We start from the raw sequence: 18,550 nt of genomic DNA, 5'->3' as shown, positions 1-18,550 counted from the left end.
ACACGGTGTTGGTGATTCTGGTTGACGTTTCCTTCCCGAGACTCCAGGAATAGGCGAGCGGCCAGCCCATCCAAGTCGATTTCGGATCAGAAAGGAAGACGCGGACTTTCGGGAGCCTGGAGACCAGAGGGGTAGGCCGGGTTACCTCGTCACTCCTACCCCTACTTCAATCAATCAATCAATCAATCAATCATATTTATTGAGCGCTTACTGTGTGCAGAGCACTGGACTAAGCGCTTGGGAAGTACAAGTCATCATCAATCATCGTCAATAGTAAGCGCTCAATAAATACGATTGATGATGATGATGATGATCAATCCTATTTATTGAGCGCTTACTGTGTGCAGAGCACTGTACTAAGAGCTTGGGAAGTACAAGTCAGCAACACATAGAGACAGTCCCTACCCAACAGCGGGCTCACAGTCTACCTGTCCTTCATGCCCTCTCCCTATTCCCCCATCAATCAATCAGTTGATCAATTGTATTTATTAAGCGCTTAATGAGTGCACAGCACCATACTGAGCACCAGGGTCAGTACAGTATAACAATTTAAGATACATTCTTTGCCCACGATGAGCTTAGAAGTTTGTTCTCTTCAATCGCCAGGATTCTACCTTAACTCTTAGAAAGTCACAGCCAAAGGAGCCCATTTTGACCAGGTCTTTCTCCGATCGCCGTAATCCTCCCAGAAAGTCTGCCTAAATCCTTCTAATTTTTAATTTCCCCAAACACTGGGCCTCTTTGGAGATTCTACTGAAAAGTTCCGTGCACATATGGGGAAGCAGCATGGCTCAGTGCAAAGAGCCCGAGCTTTGGAGTCAGAGGTCATGGGTTCAAATCCTGGCTCTGCCCCTTGTCAGCTGGGTGACTTTGGGCAAGTCACTTCACTTCTCTGGGCCTCAGTTCCCTCATCTGTAAAATGGGGATTAAGATTGTGAGCCCCACATGGGACAACCTGATCACCTTGCATCCTCCCCGGCGCTTAGAACAGTGCTTTGCACATGATGATGATGATATTTATTAAGCGTTTACTATGTGCAAAGCACTGTACTAAGCGCTGGGGAGGCTACAAGGTGATCAGGTTGTCCCATGGGGGGGCTCACAGTTTTAATCCCCATTTTTACAGATGAGGTAACTGAGGCCCAGAGAAGTTAAGTGACTTGCCCAAAGTCACACAGCTGACAATTGGAGCCAGGATTTGAACCCATGACCTCTGACTCCAAAGCCCGGGCTCTTTCCACTGAGCCACGTGGTAGCGCTTAACAAATACCAACATTATTATTATTATATGAGGTTTTAAAATCTCACTGTGGGCAGGGAACCTACCTAGGGAACCTATCTAGAGAAGCAGCGTGGCTCAGTGGAAAGAGCACGGGCTCTGGAGTCAGAGGTCATGGGTTTGAAACCCGGCTCCACCATGTCTGCTGTGTGACCTTGGGCAAGTCACTTAACTTCTCAGAGCCTCAATTACCACATCTGGAAAATGGGGATGATGACTGGGAGCCCCACGTAGGACAACCTGATCACCTTGTATCCCCCCCAGCGCTTAGAACAGTGCTGTGCACATAGTAAGCGCTTAACAAATGCCGTCATTTATTATTATTATTATTATTATCTACCGATTCTGCTGCATTGTACTCTCCCAACCGCTTAGTACAGTGCTCTGCACACAGTAAGCTCTCGATAAATAACCACTGATTGACTGATTATAACTACTGCCTGTCGCTGGCGGGAGGCTGAAACTTTGCTGAGCTGAAGGGCGAGGGAGGTAGAAGAGGGTGGCGACAACCGACGACAGGCTACTTGAAGAGCAGAATTAGGGGATCATCAATCATCATCAATCGTATTTATTGAGCGCTTACTATGTGCACAGCACTGTACTAAGTGCTTGGGAAGTACAAATTGGCAACATATGGAGACAGTCCCTACCCAACAGTGGGCTCACAGTCTAAAAGGGGATGGGGATCTCAGAGTGGGCCAGTGGCTAGCGCCCAGGTTTGGGAGTCAGAAGGTCTCCCCCCCTGAGCCCACTGTTGGGTAGGGACCGTCTCTATATGTTGCCGACTCGTACTTCCCAAGCGCTTAGTACAGTGCTCTGCACACCGTCAGCGCTCAATAAATACGATCGAATGAATGAAAAGGATCTAAACCCAGTTCCGCCACTTGTCTGCTGTGTGACCTTGGGAAAGTCACTATTATTCATTCACTCAGTCGTATTTATGGAGCGCTGACTGTGTGTGGAGCACTGTACTAAGCGCGTGGGAGAGGTACAACAATAAATGGATGCGTTCCCTGTCCAAAACCAGCTTACAGTCTAGGCAGGGAGACAAGTAAATAAAATGACAGATATTTACACAAGTGCTGTGGGGCTGGGAGGGAGAAAAGGGAGACACGGAAGGGAGCGGGAGAAGAAGCAGCATGGCTAAATGGAAAGAGCACCGGCTTTGGAGTCAGAGGTCATGGGTTCGAATCCCGGCCCCGCCAACTGTCAGCTCTGTGACTTTGGGCAAGTCACTTCACTTCTCTGTGTCTCAGTTCCCTCATCTGTAAAATGGGGATTAAGACTGTGGGCCCCATGTGGGCAAACCTGATCACCTTGTAACCTCCCCATCACTTAGAACAGTGCTTTGCACATGGTAAGCACTTAATAAATGCCATTATCATTATAGAGAAGCAGCGTGGCTCAGTGGAAAGAGCTTGGGCTTTGGAGTCAGAGGTCATGGGTTCGAATCCCAGCTCCGCCACATGTTTGCTGTGTGACCTTGGGCAAGTCGCTTAACTTCTCTGAGCCTCAGTGACCTCATCCGTAAAATGAGGATTAAGACTGTGAGCCCCACGTGGGACAACTTGATCCCACTGTATCCCCCCCAGCGCTTAGAACAGTGCTTTGCACATAGTAAGCATTTAACAAATGCCACCATTATTATTATTATGAGGAAAGTCGGGGCTTAGTCTGGGAAGGCCTTTCGGAGGAGATGGGCGTTCAATAAGGCTTTGAGGAGGAGGAGAGTGATTATCTGTCAGATCTGAGGAGGGAGAGCGTCCCAGGCCAGAGGGAGGATGTGGGCGAGGGGTCGGCAACGAGGTAGGAGAGATGGAGGCGCAGTGAGAAGATTAGCGCTAGAGGAGCCGAGTGTGCGGGCTGGGTTATAGAAGGAGAAAAGTGAGGTGATGGAGGAGGGGGCGAGGTGGTGGACTGCTTTAAAACCGATGGTGAGGAGTTTTTCAATCAATCGACCAATCAATCATATTTATTGAGCGCTTACTGTGTGCAGAGCACTGTACTAAGCACTTGGGAAGTCCAAGTTGGCAACATAAAGAGACGGTCCCTACCCAACAGTGGGCTAACAGTCCAGAAGCATTTGTTTGCTGTGGGGCTAAGTGGGCAACCGCTGGAGTTTTTTCAAGGAGCGGGGTGACATCATCATCATCAATCGTATTTATTGATCGCTTACTGTGTGCAAAGCACTGTACTAAGCGCTTGGGAAGTATAAGTTGGCAACATATAGAGACAGTCCCTACCCAACAGTGGGCTCACAGTCTAAAAGGGGGAGACAGAGAACAAAACCAAACATACTAACAAAATAAAATAAATAGAATAGATATGTACAAGTAAAATAAATAAAAAAAATTAATAGAGTAATTAATATGTACAAACATATATACATATATACAGGTGCTGTGGGGAAGGGAAGGAGGTAAGGTGGGGGGATGGAGAGGGGGACGAGGGGGAAAGGAAGGAAGGGGCTCAGTCTGGGAAGGCCTCCTGGAGGAGGTGAGCTCTCAGCAGGGCCTTGAAGGGAGGAAGAGAGCTAGCTTGGCGGATGTTGGGAGGGAGGGCATTCCAGGCCCGGGGGATGACGTGGGCCGGGGGTCGATGGCGGGACAGGCGAGAGCGAGGCCCGGTGAGATTAGCGGCGGAGGAGCGGAGGGTGCGGGCTGGGCTGGAGAAGGACAGAAGGGAGGGGAGGTAGGAGGGGGCGAGGGGATGGACAGCCTGGAAGCCCAGGGTGAGGAGTTTCTGCCTGATGCGCAGATTGATTGGTAGCCACTGGTGATTTTTGAGGAGGGGAGTAATATGCCCAGAGCGTTTCTGGACAAAGACAATCCGGGCAGCGGCGTGAAGTATGGATTGAAGTGGGGAGAGACACGAGGATGGGAGATCAGAGAGAAGGCTGATGCAGTAGTCCAGATGGGAAAGGATGACATATCCCGAACATTTTTGTAGAAAGATGATCCGGGCAGCAGAGCGAAGAATGGACTGGAGGGGGGAGAGACAGGAGGCTGGGAGGTCAGCAAGGAGGCTGATACAGTAATCCAGGCGGGATAGGAGGAGAGACTGTAGTAACGCGGCAGCAGTTTGGAGGGAGAGGAAAGGGAGGATTTTAGCTACATTGGAAAGGTGGGATTATCAGGATTTAGTGATGGACTGAATCAGTGGGTTGAGTGACAGACATTTCTCTGCCTCAGTTACCTCACCTGTAAAGTGGGTATTAAGACTGTGAGCCCCATGTGGAACAAGGACCGTGTCTAATGTGATTAGCTTGTATCTTTTTACCCCAGCGCTTAGCAATCAATCGTATTTATTGAGTGCTTACTGTGTGCAGAGCACTGTACTAAGCGCTTGGGAAGTCCAAGTTGGCAACATATAGAGACGGTCCCTACCCAACAATGGGCTCACAGTCCAGAAGCTTAGTACAGGGCATATTAAGACCTTAAAAAACAAAAAAACCCCCTCCACTTGGGTAGTTTTTCTGGGTCCGTTATTCCCTCAAATATAAAACACCCGCCATTTCAAGCACAAACGGGCTGCAGAAAGGACGCCAGGGTATTAGAGAAGCAGCTTGGCGTAGAAAACAGACCACAGGCCTGGCAGTCCGAAGGTCACGGGTTCTAATCCTGACTCCACCACTCGTCTGCCGTGTGACCTTGGGAGAGTCACTTCGCTTCTCCGGGCCTCGGTTATTTCACGCGTCAAATGGGGATTGAGACCGTGAGCCCCACCACGGGACGGGGACCGTGTCCGACTCGATTCGCTTGTACCCACCCCAGCGCTTAGTACAGTGCCTGGCACATAGTAAGCGCTTAACAAATACCCTCGGGATTATTATTACTCTCAACCTGATTCCTATCCTGCGGCTTGCTTAGAACCTGCCTCCGGGGGCACGAGGCTGTCCAGTTGCTGGCGATGTCCTGTGTTAATCAGCCATTCGTTAAACTTGTTCTCCACCAGGACTTGGAACTGTTTTCTCTCATCCCTGAAACACAGAAGGAAATTTGGAGAATAGCTGAGAAGACAGGAGCACAGGCCTGAGATTTAGGAGGTCATGGGTTCTAATCCCGGCTCCGCCACTTGTCCGCTGGGTGACCTGGGGCGGGTCGCTTCACTTCTCTGGGCCTCAGTTACCTCATCTGCATAATGGGGATTGAGACTGCAAGCCCCACGTGGGACAGGGACTGTGTCCAACCTGATTTGCTTGGATCCACCCCCGTGCTTAGTACGGTGCCTGGCACATAGTAAGCACTTAATACATAGAATTATTAAAAAATTTGACAATAAACCCATTCCCTGCCCACAACGAGCTTACAGTCTAGAGGACTGTAATAATACCATGGTAATAATTGTGATGTCTGTTAAATGTTTACTCTGGCCCAAGCACCGTACTAAGCGCTGGGGTAGATACAAGATCATCAGGTTGGACGCTGTCTCTGTCCCACACGGAGCTCACCGTCAAAGTAAGAGGGTGAACAGCATGGCTCAGGGGAAAGAGCCCGGGCTTTGGAGTCAGAGGTCATGGGTTCAAATCCCGGCTCCGCCACTTGTCAGCTGGGTGACTTTGGGCGAGTCACTTAACTTCTCTGGGCCTCACTTCCCTCATCTGGAGAATGGGGATTAAGACTGTGAGCCCCCTGTGGGAGCAACCTGATCGCCTTATCTATTTGCATTAATGTCTGTCTCCCCCTCTAGACCGTGAGCTCGTTGTTGGGTAGGGACCGTCTCTCTATATTGCCAGCTTGGACTTCCCAAGCACTTAGTACAGTGCTCTGCACACAATAAGCGCTCAATAAATACGACTGAATGAATGACTCCCCACAGCACATATGTATCTATCTGTATCTATCTGTAATTGATTGTTTTATCTATTTGTATTAATGTCTGTCTCCTCCTCTAGACCGTGAGCCCGTTGTTGGATAGGGACCGTCTCTATATGCTGCCAACTTGTCCTTCCCAAACGCTTAGTACAGTGCTCCGCACACAGTAAGCGCTCAATAAATACGATTGAATGAATGACTCCCCACAGCACATATGTATCTATCTGTATATATCTGTAATTGATTGCTTTATCTATTCGTATTAATGTCTGTCTCCCCCTCTAGACTGTGAGTTTGTTGTTGGGTAGGGACTGTCTCTATATGTTTCCAACTTGGACTTCCCAAGCGCTTAGTACAGTGCTCCGCACACAGTAAGTGCTCAATAAATACGATTGAATGAATGAATGAATCTCAAGTACTAGCACCTCCGCGCGCCACAAACGTCTTCTCTTCATGCTTTCCATTCTTTATAAAAATAATCCCATCCCTTGACCTTCTTCTACGTTCCAAAACATTGATCTAATTGTTCTAATTCCGGCTCCGCAACTTGTCCACTTGTCTTTTCAGTTACCTCATCTGTAAAATGGGGATTGAGACTGTGAGCCCCAGGCGGCGCAGTTACTTTAAAGATGCCTTTGAAGATGTTCTAGCTTCCCCTGTAGTGCAAAAAAAACCTTCTCTCTACTCTTGTTACTATCCAAACTTTTCAGGGGGTCTTATCTGGGCCTTAATTCAGAGCCAGGGTTGGATAAGAGAAGCAGCGTGGCTCTCAGTGGAAATTATTATTATTATTATTTGGGAGGCGTTTTTCAAGGACTTCCAAAACGGTCCCGTCCGCCCGGCGCCACTCACTTGGTGAGTCCCGCCTCTTTCACCATCTTCTGCCAAATTCGGATCTTCTGCTCCCGCCGGCCCAGGGCCCTCCGATAGGCCGGGGGCAGCCCGCCGGGGATCTCGGTGGTGTCCCCCTCCATCTGGAAGGGGACGACGAACAGGTAGAAGTCGGCGGGAGCCAGGAGGCGGAAGCCCCCGGGGCCGTCCCGGCCCAGGGTGAGCGGGCGGTCCCAGTGGTTGGGCAGCGTGGCGAGGCCCGTCCTGCCCATGTGGTCTTCCAGCATCGGGTAGTGGGTGTGGAAGGGGGCCAGGGTCACGCCCCGGTTTCCCGCCAGGATGAGGGGCCGCGTCGGCGTGAGCAGGTGGAAAGTGCAGTCCGTCGTGGCCGAGGCGGACAGGCGGTGGCAGACGGCCATGACCCGGACGGTGTCGCAGCCGTGGAGGTGGACGGCCGTCTGGACGGGGCCCAGCACCACGGTGCTGTTCCGGCACTTCTCGATGGTGACGGATCTGAAAAGGCGGGGAGAAAGCGGTTCTCTGAATGATACTAAGCAGGATGGCACTTGTTGAGCGCTTACTACGTGCAAAGCGCTGTTCTAAGTGCTGGGGGGGGATACAAGGTGATGAGGTTGCCCCACGTGGGGCTCATGGTCTTAATCCCCATTTGACATTTGAGGGAACTGAGGCTCAGAGAAGTGAAGCGACTTGCCCAAGGTCACACAGCAGACATGGTGGAGCCGGAATTCGAACCCATGACCTTTGACGCCAAAGCCGGTGGTCTTTCCACTGAGCCACGCTGCTTCTCAATAATAATGATGGCATTTGCTCTGAACTTGTCCTTCCCAAGCGCTTAGTACAGTGCTCTGCACACAGTAAGCGCTCAATAAATACGATTGATTGATTGATTTGTTAAGCGCTTACTACATGCAAATCACTGTTCTAAGTGCTGGGGGGGGGTGGGGGGGGATCCAAGGTGATCAGGTTGTCCCATGGGGGGCTCACAGTCTTCATCCCCATTTGACAGATGAGGGAACCGAAGCTCAGAGAACTGAAGCGGCTTGCCCAAGGTCACACAGCAGACATGTGGCGGAGCCGGGATTCGAACCCATGACCTTTGACGCCAAAGCCCGTGGTCTTTCCACTGAGCCACGCTGCTTCTCAGTAATAATGATGGCATTTGTTAAACGCTTACTAAGTGCAAAGCGCTGTTCTAAGTGCTGGGGGGGGATACAAGGTGATCAGGTTGTCCCACGTGGGGCTCACGGTCTTAATCCCCATTTGACAGATGAGGGAACTGAGGCTCAGAGAAGTGAAGTGACTTGCCCAAGGTCACACAGAAGACACGTGGCGGAGCCGGGATTCGAACCCATGACCTTTGATGCCAAAGACCGTGGTCTTTCCACTGAGCCACGCTGCTTCTCAATAATAATGATGGCATTTGCTATAAACTTGTACGTCCCAAGCGCTTAGTCCAGTGCTCTGCACACAGTAAGCGCTCAATAAATACGATTGATTGATTGATTGATCTGTTAAGCGCTTACTACGTGCAAAGCACTGTTCTAAGCACTGGAGGGGGATCCAAGGTGATCAGGTTGTCCCAGGTGGGGCTCACAGTCTTAGTTCCCGTTTGACAGATGAGGGAACTGAGGCTCAGAGAAGTGAAGCAACTTGCCCAAGGTCACACAGCAGACATGTGGCGGAGCCGGCATTCGAACCCATGACCTTTGAGGCCAAAGCCCGTGGTCTTTCCACTGAGCCACGCTGCTTCTCAGTAATAATGATGGCACTTGTTAAACGCTTACTATGTGCAAAGCGCTGTTCTAAGCGCTGGGGGGGGAATCCAAGGTGATCAGGTTGTCCCACGTGGGGCTCACAGTCTTAGTCCCCATTTGACAGATGAGGGAACTGAGGCTCAGAGAAGTGAAGCGACTTGCCCAAGGTCACACAGAAGACATGTGGCGGAGCTGGGATTCGAACCCATGACCTTTGACGCCAAAGCCCGTGGTCTTTGCACTGAGCCACGCTGCTTCTCAGTAATAATGATGGCATTTGTTATAAACTTGTACTTCCCAAGCGCTTGGTACAGTGCTCTGCACACAGTAAGCGCTCAATAAATACGATTGATTGATTGATTTGTTAAGCGCTTACTATGTGCAAAGCACTGTTCTAAGCGCTGGGGTGGGATCCAAGGTGATCATGTTGTCCCAGGTGGGGCTCACAGTCTTAGTCCCCATTTGACAGATGAGGGAACTGAGGCTCAGAGAAGTGAAGCGACTTGCCCAAGGTCACACAGCAGACATGTGGCGGAGCTGGGATTTGAACCCATGACCTTTGACGCCAAAGACTGTGGTCTTTCCACTGAGCCACGCTGCTTCTCAGTAATAACGATGGCATTTGTTAAGCGATTACTACGTGCAAAGCGCTGTTCTAAGCGCTGGGGGGGATACAAGGTGATGAGGTTGCCCCAGGTGGGGCTCACAGTCTTAATCCCCATTTGACAGATGAGGGAACGGAGGCTCAGAGAAGTGAAGCGACTTGCCCAAGGTCACACAGCAGACATGTGGCGGAGCCGGGATTCAAACCCATGACCTTTGACGCCAAAGCCCGGACTCTTTCCACTGAGCCACGCTGCTTCTCAATAATAATGATGGCATTTGTTAAGCGCTTACTACGTGCAAAGCGCTGTTCTAAGCGCTGGGGGGGGATCCAAGGTGATCAGGTTGCCCCACGTGGGGCTCACGGTCTTAATCCCCATTTGACAGATGAGGGAACTGAGGATCAGAGAAGTGAAGCGACTTGCCCAAGGTCACACAGCAGACATGTGGCGGAGCCGGGATTCGAACCCATGACCTCTGACTCCAAAGCCCGGGCTCTTTCCACTGAGTCGCCTCGCGGGTCGAAGCTGCCAGTACAGGCTACCGTCATTTGTTCACTTAATTGTATTTATTGAGTGCTTACTGTGTGAAGTGAGCTGCTCTAAGCACTCGGGAGAGCACGCTGTGACGATAAACGGCCACGTTCCCTGCCCGCAACGAGCTTACAGTCTAGAGGGTTGAGATGGACGTTAACAGAAATTAAATTACAGATGTGCTTAGAGAAGCAGCGTGGCTCAGTGGAAAGAGCCCGGGCTTTGGAGTCAGAGGTCACGGGTTCAAATCCCGGCTCCGCCACTTGTCAGCTGGGTGACTTCGGGCAAGTCACTTCACTTCTCTGGGCCTCAGTTCCCTCATCTGCAAAATGGGGATGAAGACTGTGAGCCCCCCGTGGGACCACCTGATCACCCTGTAACCTCCCCAGCGCTTAGAACGGTGCTTTGCACATAGTAAGCGCTTAATAAATGCCATTATATATATATATATAGACACGAAGTGGGGCTGGATGGAGGGGTGAATAAAGGCAGCGAGAAGGGAGTGGGAGAAGTGGAAAGGAGGGCTCAGGCAGGGAAGTCTTTGCACAGAGTAAGCGCTTCATACCATCTTTATTTATCAGCGCTTAGAACAGTGCTTTGCACATAGTAAGCGCTTAATAAATGCCATTATATATATATATATATATATATAGACACGAAGTGGGGCTGGGTGGAGGGGTGAATAAAGGCAGCGAGAAGGGAGTGGGAGAAGTGGAAAGGAGGGCTCAGGCAGGGAAGTCTTTGCACAGAGTAAGCGCTTCATACCATCTTTATTTATCAGCGCTTAGAACAGTGCTCTGCACACAGTAAGCCATCAATAAATACAATCGAATGAATGAATGAATGAATGCTTTGCACATAGTAAGCGCTTCATACCATCATTATTTATCAGTGCTTAGAACAGTGCTCTGCACACAGTAAGCGCTCAGTACGATTGAATGAATGAATGCTTTGCACACAGTAAGCGCTTCATACCATCATTATGTATCAGCGCTTAGAACAGTGCTCTGCACACAGTAAGCGCTCAGTATGATTGAATGAATGAATGCTTTGCACATGGTAAGCGCTTCATACCATCATTATTTATCAGTGCTTAGGAACAGTGCTCTGCACACAGTAAGCGCTCAATGCCATCATTATTTATCAGCGCTTAGAACAGTGCTCTGCACACAGTAAGCGCTCAATAAATACGATCGAATGAATGAATGAGTGCTTTGCACATAGTAAGCGCTTCATACCATCATTATTTATCAGCTCTTAGAACAGAGCTCTGCACACAGTAAGCGCTCAGTACGACTGAATGAATGAATGCTTTGCACATAGCAAGCGCTTCATACCATCATTATTTATCAGCGCTTAGAACAGTGCTCTGCACACAGTAAGCGCTCAATAAATACGATTGAATGAATGACTGAATGACTGCTTTATCGCTTCATACCATCATTATTTATCAGTGCTTAGAACAGTGCTCTGCACACAGTAAGCGCTCAATAAATAAGATCGAATGAATGAATGCTTTGCACATAGTAAGCACTTCATACCATCATTATTTATCAATCAATCAATCGTATTTATTGAGCACTTCCTGTGTGCAGAGCACTGTACTAAGCGCTTGGGAAGTCCCAAGTTGGCAACATATAGAGACGGTCCCTACCCAACAGCGGGCTCACAGTCTAAAAGCGCTTATCAGCGCTTAGAACAGTGCTCTGCACACAATAAGCGCTCAATAAAATATGACTGAATGAATGCTTTGCACATAGTAAGTGCTGAATACCATCATTATTTACCAGTGCTTAGAACAGTGCTCTGTACACAGTAAGCACTCAATAAATTCGATCGAATGAATGAATGCTTTGCACATAGTAAGCGCTTCATACCATCATTATCTACCAGCGCTTAGAACAGTGCTCTGCACACAGAAAGCGCTCAATAAATACGATTGAATGAATGAATGACTGCTTTAGCACGTCATACCATTATTATTTATCAGCGCTTAGAACAGTGCTCTGCACAGTGAGCGCTCAATACGATTGAATGAATGCTTTGCACACATTCATACCATCATTATTTATCAGCGCTTAGAACAGTGCTCTGCACAGAGCAAGCGCTCAATACGATTGAGTGAATGAATGAATGCTTTGCGCACATTCATACCATTATTTATCAGCACTTAGAACAGTGCTCTGCACAGAGCAAGCGCTCAATACGATTGAGTGAATGAATGAATGCTTAGCGCACATTCATACCATCATTATTTACCAGCGCTTAGAACAGTGCTCTGCACACAGTAAGCGCTCAATACGATTGAGTGAATGAATGAATGCTTTGCACACATTCATACCACCATTATTTATCAGCGCTTTGAACAGTGCTCTGCACACAGTAAGCACTCAATATGATTGAGTGAATGAATGAATGCTTTGCACGCATTCAGACCATCATTATTTATCAGCGCTTAGAACAGTGCTCTGCACAGTGAGCGCTCAATACGATTGAATGAATGCTTTGCACACATTCATACCATCATTATTTATCAGCGCTTAGAACAGTGCTCTGCACAGAGCAAGCGCTCAATACGATTGAGTGAATGAATGAATGCTTTGCACACATTCATACCATCATTATTTATCAGTGCTTAGAACAGTGCTCTGCACACAGTAAGCGCTCAATACGATTGAATGAATGAATGCTTTGCACACATTCATACCATCATTATTTATCAGCACTTAGAACAGTGCTCTGCACAGAGCAAGCGCTCAATACGATTGAGTGAATGAATGAATGCTTAGCGCACATTCATACCATCATTATTTACCAGCGCTTAGAACAGTGCTCTGCACACAGTAAGCGCTCAATACGATTGAGTGAATGAATGAATGCTTTGCACACATTCATACCATCATTATTTATCAGCGCTTTGAACAGTGCTCTGCACACAGTAAGCACTCAATATGATTGAGTGAATGAATGAATGCTTTGCACGCATTCAGACCATCATTATTTATCAGCGCTTAGAACAGTGCTCTGCACAGTGAGCACTCAATACGATTGAATGAATGCTCTGCACACATTCATACCATCATTATTTATCAGCGCTTAGAACAGTGCTCTGCACACAGCGAGCGCTCAATACGATTGAGTGAATGAATGAATGCTTTGCACACATTCATACCATCATTATTTATCAGTACTTGGAACAGTGCTCTGCACACAGTAAGCGCTCAATACGACTGAATGAATGAATGAATGCTTTGCACACATTCATACCATCATTATTTATCAGTGCTTGGAACAGTGCTCTGCACACAGTAAGCGCTCAATACGACTGAATGAATGAATGAATGCTTTGCACACATTCATACCATCATTATTTATCAGTGCTTGGAACAGTGCTCTGCACACAGTAAGCGCTCAATACGACTGAATGAATGAATGAATGCTTTGCACACATTCATACCATCATTATTTATCAGGGCTTAGAACAGTGCTCTGCACACAGTGAGCGCTCAATACGATTGAGTGAATGAATGAATGCTTTGCACACATTCATACCATCATTATTTACCATCATCATCAATCGTATTTATTGAGCGCTTACTATGTGCAGAGCACTGTACTAAGCGCTTGGGAAGTCCAAATTGGCAACATATAGAGACAGTCCCTACCCAACAGTGGGCTTACAGTCTAAAAGGGGAAGACAGCGCTTACAACATTCATACCATCATTATTTATCAGCGCTTGGAACATTGCTTTGCACACAGTGAGCGCTCAATACGATTGAGTGAATGCTTTGCACACATTCATACCATCATTATTTATCAGCGCTTAGAACAGTGCTCTGCACACAGCAAGCGCTCAATACGATTGAGTGAATGAATGAATGCTCTGCACACATTCATACCATCATTATTTATCAGCGCTTAGAACAGTGCTCTGCACATCATCATCAATCGTATTTATTGAGCGCTTACTATGTGCAGAGCGCTGTACTAAGCTGTACTATGTACTGCACATAGTGAGCGCTTAACAACTATCTTCACTATGATTTGAACCCACGACCTCTAACTCCCAAGCCCGGGCTCTTTCCAGGGAGCCAGGCCGGATTGGGGGCGGGCGATGAAAATGGCACAAATGGGAAGGGATCACTCAAGGTCCCGAAAGGAGGTGCCGGTGGCGCAGCGCTTACCGCAGAGGGGAGAGCAGGTATATAAAGGACTCGTTGCAGCGGTGGATCCTCACGTGGGCCCCGACCAGGGTATCGGAGCTCTTGGCTAGCGTCTGCTTGTCCACCTGGCTCATCACCACCAGCCGGGGCACCTTGGGCACCGCGCGGGTGTTGCAGGCCACCCTGGCTCTCTTGGTGGTTCCTTCGACTACCGGAAAAAACATTCAAAAACATCAATAAATCAGTGGGATCCTTCTGAGAGCCCACCTCCTCCAGGAGGCCTTCCCAGACTGAGCCCCCCTGTTCCTCTCTTCCTCCCCATGGGGCACCTTGGGCACCGCGCGGGTGTTGCAGGCCACCCTGGCTCTCTTGGTGGTTCCTTCGACTACCAAAAAAACGTTCAAAAACATCAATCCATCAGTGGGATCCTTCTGAGAGCCCACCTCCGCCAGGAGGCCTTCCCAGACTGAGCCCCCTCCTTCCTCTGCCCATTCATTCATTCATTCAATCGTATTTATTGAGCGCTTACTGTGTGCGGAGCACTGGACTAAGCGCTTGGGAAGGACAAGTTGGAAACATATAGAGACAGTCCCTACCCAACAGTGGGCTCACGGTCTAGAGGGAGAGACATTCATTCAATAGCATTTATTGAGCACTTACTGTGTGCGGAGCACTTGACTAAACGCTTGGGAAGGACAAGTTGGCAACATATAGAGACGGTCCCTACCCAACAACGAGCTCACAGTCTAGAGGGAGAGACATTCATCCAATTGCATTTATTGAGCGCTTACTGTGTGCGGAGCACTGGACTAAGCGCTTGGGAAGGACAAGTTGGAAACATTTAGAGACGGTCCCTACCCAACAACGAGCTCACGGTCTAGAGGGGGAGACAGACATTAATACAAATAGATAAAACAATCAATTACAGATGTCTACAGATAGATACATATGTGCTGTGGGGAGTCATTCATTCAGTCGTATTTATTGAGCGCTTACTGTGTGCGGAGCACTGTACTAAGCGCTTGGGAAGTACAAGTTGGCAACATATAGAGACGGTCCCTACTCAACAGTGGGCTCACAGTCTAGAAGGGGGGGAGACATTCATTCATTCACTCATCCAATCGTATTTATTGAGCGCTTACTGTGTGCAGAGCCCTTTACTAAATGCTTGGGAAGTCCAAGTTGGCAACATAGAGAGACGGTCCCTACCCAACAGTGGGCTCACAGTCTAGAAGGGGGAGACACTCATTCATTCATTCATTCATTTGATCGTATTTATTGAGCGCTTCCCGTGTGCAGAGCCCTGTACTAAGCGCTTGGGAAGGACAAGTTGGCAACATAGAGAGACGGTCCCTACCTAACAGTGGGCTCACAGTCTAGAAGGGGGAGACATTCATTCATTCACTCATCCGATCATATTTATTGAGCGCTTACCGTGTGCAGAGCCCTGTGCTAAGCACTTGGGAAGTCCAAGTTGGCAACATAGAGAGACGGTCCCTACCCAGCAGTGGGCTCACAGTCTAGAAGGGGGAGACACTCATTCATTCATTCATTCATTTGATCGTATTTATTGAGCGCTTCCCGTGTGCAGAGCCCTGTACTAAGCGCTTGGGAAGGACAAGTTGGCAACATAGAGAGACGGTCCCTACCTAACAGTGGGCTCACAGTCTAGAAGGGGGAGACATTCATTCATTCACTCATCCGATCATATTTATTGAGCGCTTACCGTGTGCAGAGCCCTGTGCTAAGCACTTGGGAAGTCCAAGTTGGCAACATAGAGAGACGGTCCCTACCCAGCAGTGGGCTCACAGGCTAGAAGGGGGAGACACTCATTTATTCATTCATTCATTTGACTGTATTTATTGAGCGCTTACCGTGTGCAGAGCCCTGTACTAAGCGCTTGGGAAGTCCAAGTTGGCAACATAGAGAGACGGTCCCTACCCAACAGTGGGCTCACAGTCTAGAAGGGGGAGACATTCATTCATTCACTCATCCGATCATATTTATTGAGCGCTTACCGTGTGCAGAGCACTGTACTAAGCGCTTGGGAAGTCCAAGTTGGCAACATAGAGAGACGGTCCCTATCCAACAGTGGGCTCACAGTCTAAAAGGGGGAGACGCTCATTCATTCACTCATCCGATCGTATTTATTGAGCGCTTCCCGTGTGCAGAGCCCTGTACTAAGCGCTTGGGAAGTCCAAGTTGGCAACATAGAGAGACGGTCCCTACCCGACAGTGGGCTCACAGGCTGGAAATGCGTGAAGTGACTTGCCCGAAGTCACACGGCGGATACTAAGTGGCGGGGCCCGCCCCGGCCGCCTCACCCCGACCGATCCGATCGCCGGAAGCCTGGGGTTGGGGGGGGGGGGGGGAGTGAAGGAGACCTACCCTGCTGAGCCCAGGCCAGTTTCTTTCCAGACCTGAGGCAGGCCGAAGTGCCGAAAGGGTTCCCCGTCAAGCAGGCGCGCAGCCAGGCCTCCAGTTTGGCCAAGGGGAAGGCCTCGGCCCTCCGGGAGAAGCCGCTGTCGGCCTGCAGCGGAGGCCACAGCGCGAGCTCGTGGAGCGGGTAGATCTTCCGGGCCCGGCTCACCGTGCCCTCCAGGAGGAAGCTCAGGGCTCGGACGCCTTCCGCCGACACCAGGCCGCCGTGGGCGCGGCTCCCGGTCGGCTCGGCGGGATCCAGGAGCAGCTCCAGCATATCCGACAGGTGGTTCCGGACGAACTCCTGATGGCTGGAGTCATCCCAGTTCTTGGGGGGGGGGGGGGGGGGGGGGGGAGAAAAAAAACCAAACACGCGCATGAACTCGGCGCCCAGCGCTTACAACGGGGCTTTACACCATCATCAATCATATTTATTCATTCATTCAATCGGATTTACTGAGCGCTTACTGCGTGCGGAGCACCGGGCTAAGCGCTTGGGAAGTCCAAGTTGGCAACACAGAGAGACGGTCCCTACCCAACAACGAGCTGACGGTCTAGAGGGGGAGACAGACGTTAATACAAATAGATAAAACAATCAATTACAGATATATACAGATAGATACGTATGTGCTGTGGGGAGTCATTCATTCAATCGTATTTATTGAGCGCTTACTGTGTGCGGAGCACCGGACTAAGCGCTTGGGAAGTTCAAGTTGGCAACATAGAGAGACGGTCCCTACCCAACAACGAGCTCACGGTCTAGAGGGAGAGACAGACGTTAATACAAATAGATAAAACAATCAATTACAGATATATACAGATAGATACGTATGTGCTGCGGGGAGTCATTCATTCAATCGTATTTATTGAGCGCTTACTGTGTGCGGAGCACTGGACTAAGGGCTTGGGAAGTCCAAGTTGGCAACATAGAGAGACGGTCCCTACCCAACAACGAGCTCACGGTCTAGAGGGGGAGACAGACGTTAGTACAAATAGATAAAACAATCAATTACAGATATATACAGACAGATACATATGTGCTGTGGGGAGTCATTCATTCAATCGTATTTATTGAGCGCTTACTGTGTGCGGAGCACCGGACTAAGCGCTTGGGAAGTCCAAGTTGGCAACATAGAGAGACGGTCCCTACCCAACAACGAGCTCACGGTCCAGAGGGGGAGACAGACGTTAATACAAATAGATAAAACAATCAATTACAGATATATAGATACATATGTGCTGTGGGGAGTCACTCATTCAATCGTATTTATTGAGCGCTTACTGTGTGCGGAGCACTGTACTAAGTGCTTGGGAAGTCCAAGTTGGCAACATATAGAGACCGGTCCCTACCCAACGGCGGGCTCACGGTCTAAAAGGGGGAGACAGAGAACAAAACCAAACATACTAACAAAATAAAATAAATAGAATAGATATGTACAAGTAAAATAAATAGAGTAATAAATATGTACAAACATATATACATATATACAGGTGCTGTGGGGAAGGGAAGGAGGTAAGATGGGGGGATGGAGAGGGGGACGAGGGGGAGAGGAAGGAAGGGGCTCAGTCTGGGAAGGCCTCTTTACACATAGTAAGCGCTCAATAATAATGGCGTCTGTTAAGCGCTTGCTATGTGCAAAGCCCCGTTCTAAGCGCCGGGGAGGTTACAAGGTGATCAGGTTGTCCCATGGGGGGCAAGTTAAATAATAATAATAAAAATGATGGCATTTATTAAGCGCTTACTATGTGCAGACCACCGTTCTAAGCGCTGGGGAAGTTACAAGGTGATCAGGTTGTCCCATGGAGGGGGGGCTCACAGTCTTAATCCCCATTTTACAGATGAGGTAACTGAGGTCCAGAGAAGTGAAGTGACTTGCCCAGAGTCACACAGCTGACGCGTGGTGGAGCCGGGATTTGAACCCACGACCTCTGACTCCAAAGCCCGGGCTCTTTCCACTGAGCCACACTGCTTCTCTACTAATTCTACTAATGATGGCATTTGTTAAGTGCTTACTATGTGCCAAGCACTGTTCTAAGCACTGAGGTAGTTACAGATTAATCAGGTTGTCCCGTGTGGGGCTCAGGGTCTTGCCACAGGGAAGTTAGATGACTTGCCCAAAGCCACCCGG

General features: G+C 49.1%; 1 protein-coding gene across 3 annotated transcripts in view; it reads right to left on the bottom strand.

Moving 5' to 3' along the window:
* Positions 1–18,550, bottom strand: part of TBCCD1 (TBCC domain containing 1) — a 45,064-nt gene that overhangs the window by 609 nt on the left and 25,905 nt on the right. The window contains exons 4-8 of one of the 3 annotated variants that reach the window (XM_038744567.1): positions 16,389–16,749; positions 14,330–14,385; positions 14,022–14,152; positions 6,946–7,437; positions 5,156–5,258 (exon numbers count right to left, since the gene is read on the bottom strand). In XM_038744567.1, the coding sequence (XP_038600495.1) occupies positions 5,156–5,258; positions 6,946–7,437; positions 14,022–14,152; positions 14,330–14,385; positions 16,389–16,749 (1,143 nt within the window). Of the gene's footprint in view, positions 1–5,121; positions 5,259–6,945; positions 7,438–14,021; positions 14,209–14,329; positions 14,386–16,388; positions 16,750–18,550 lie in introns of all 3 variants that reach the window. The other 2 variants (XM_038744577.1, XM_038744586.1) reach the window with 2 other exon arrangements.

The sequence above is a fragment of the Tachyglossus aculeatus genome, chromosome 1 (assembly GCF_015852505.1).
Source record: "Tachyglossus aculeatus isolate mTacAcu1 chromosome 1, mTacAcu1.pri, whole genome shotgun sequence".
Taxonomy (NCBI): domain Eukaryota; kingdom Metazoa; phylum Chordata; class Mammalia; order Monotremata; family Tachyglossidae; genus Tachyglossus; species Tachyglossus aculeatus.
The sequence above is the reverse complement of the archived record's forward strand: the minus strand, read 5'-3'. Positions and strand labels throughout refer to the sequence as shown.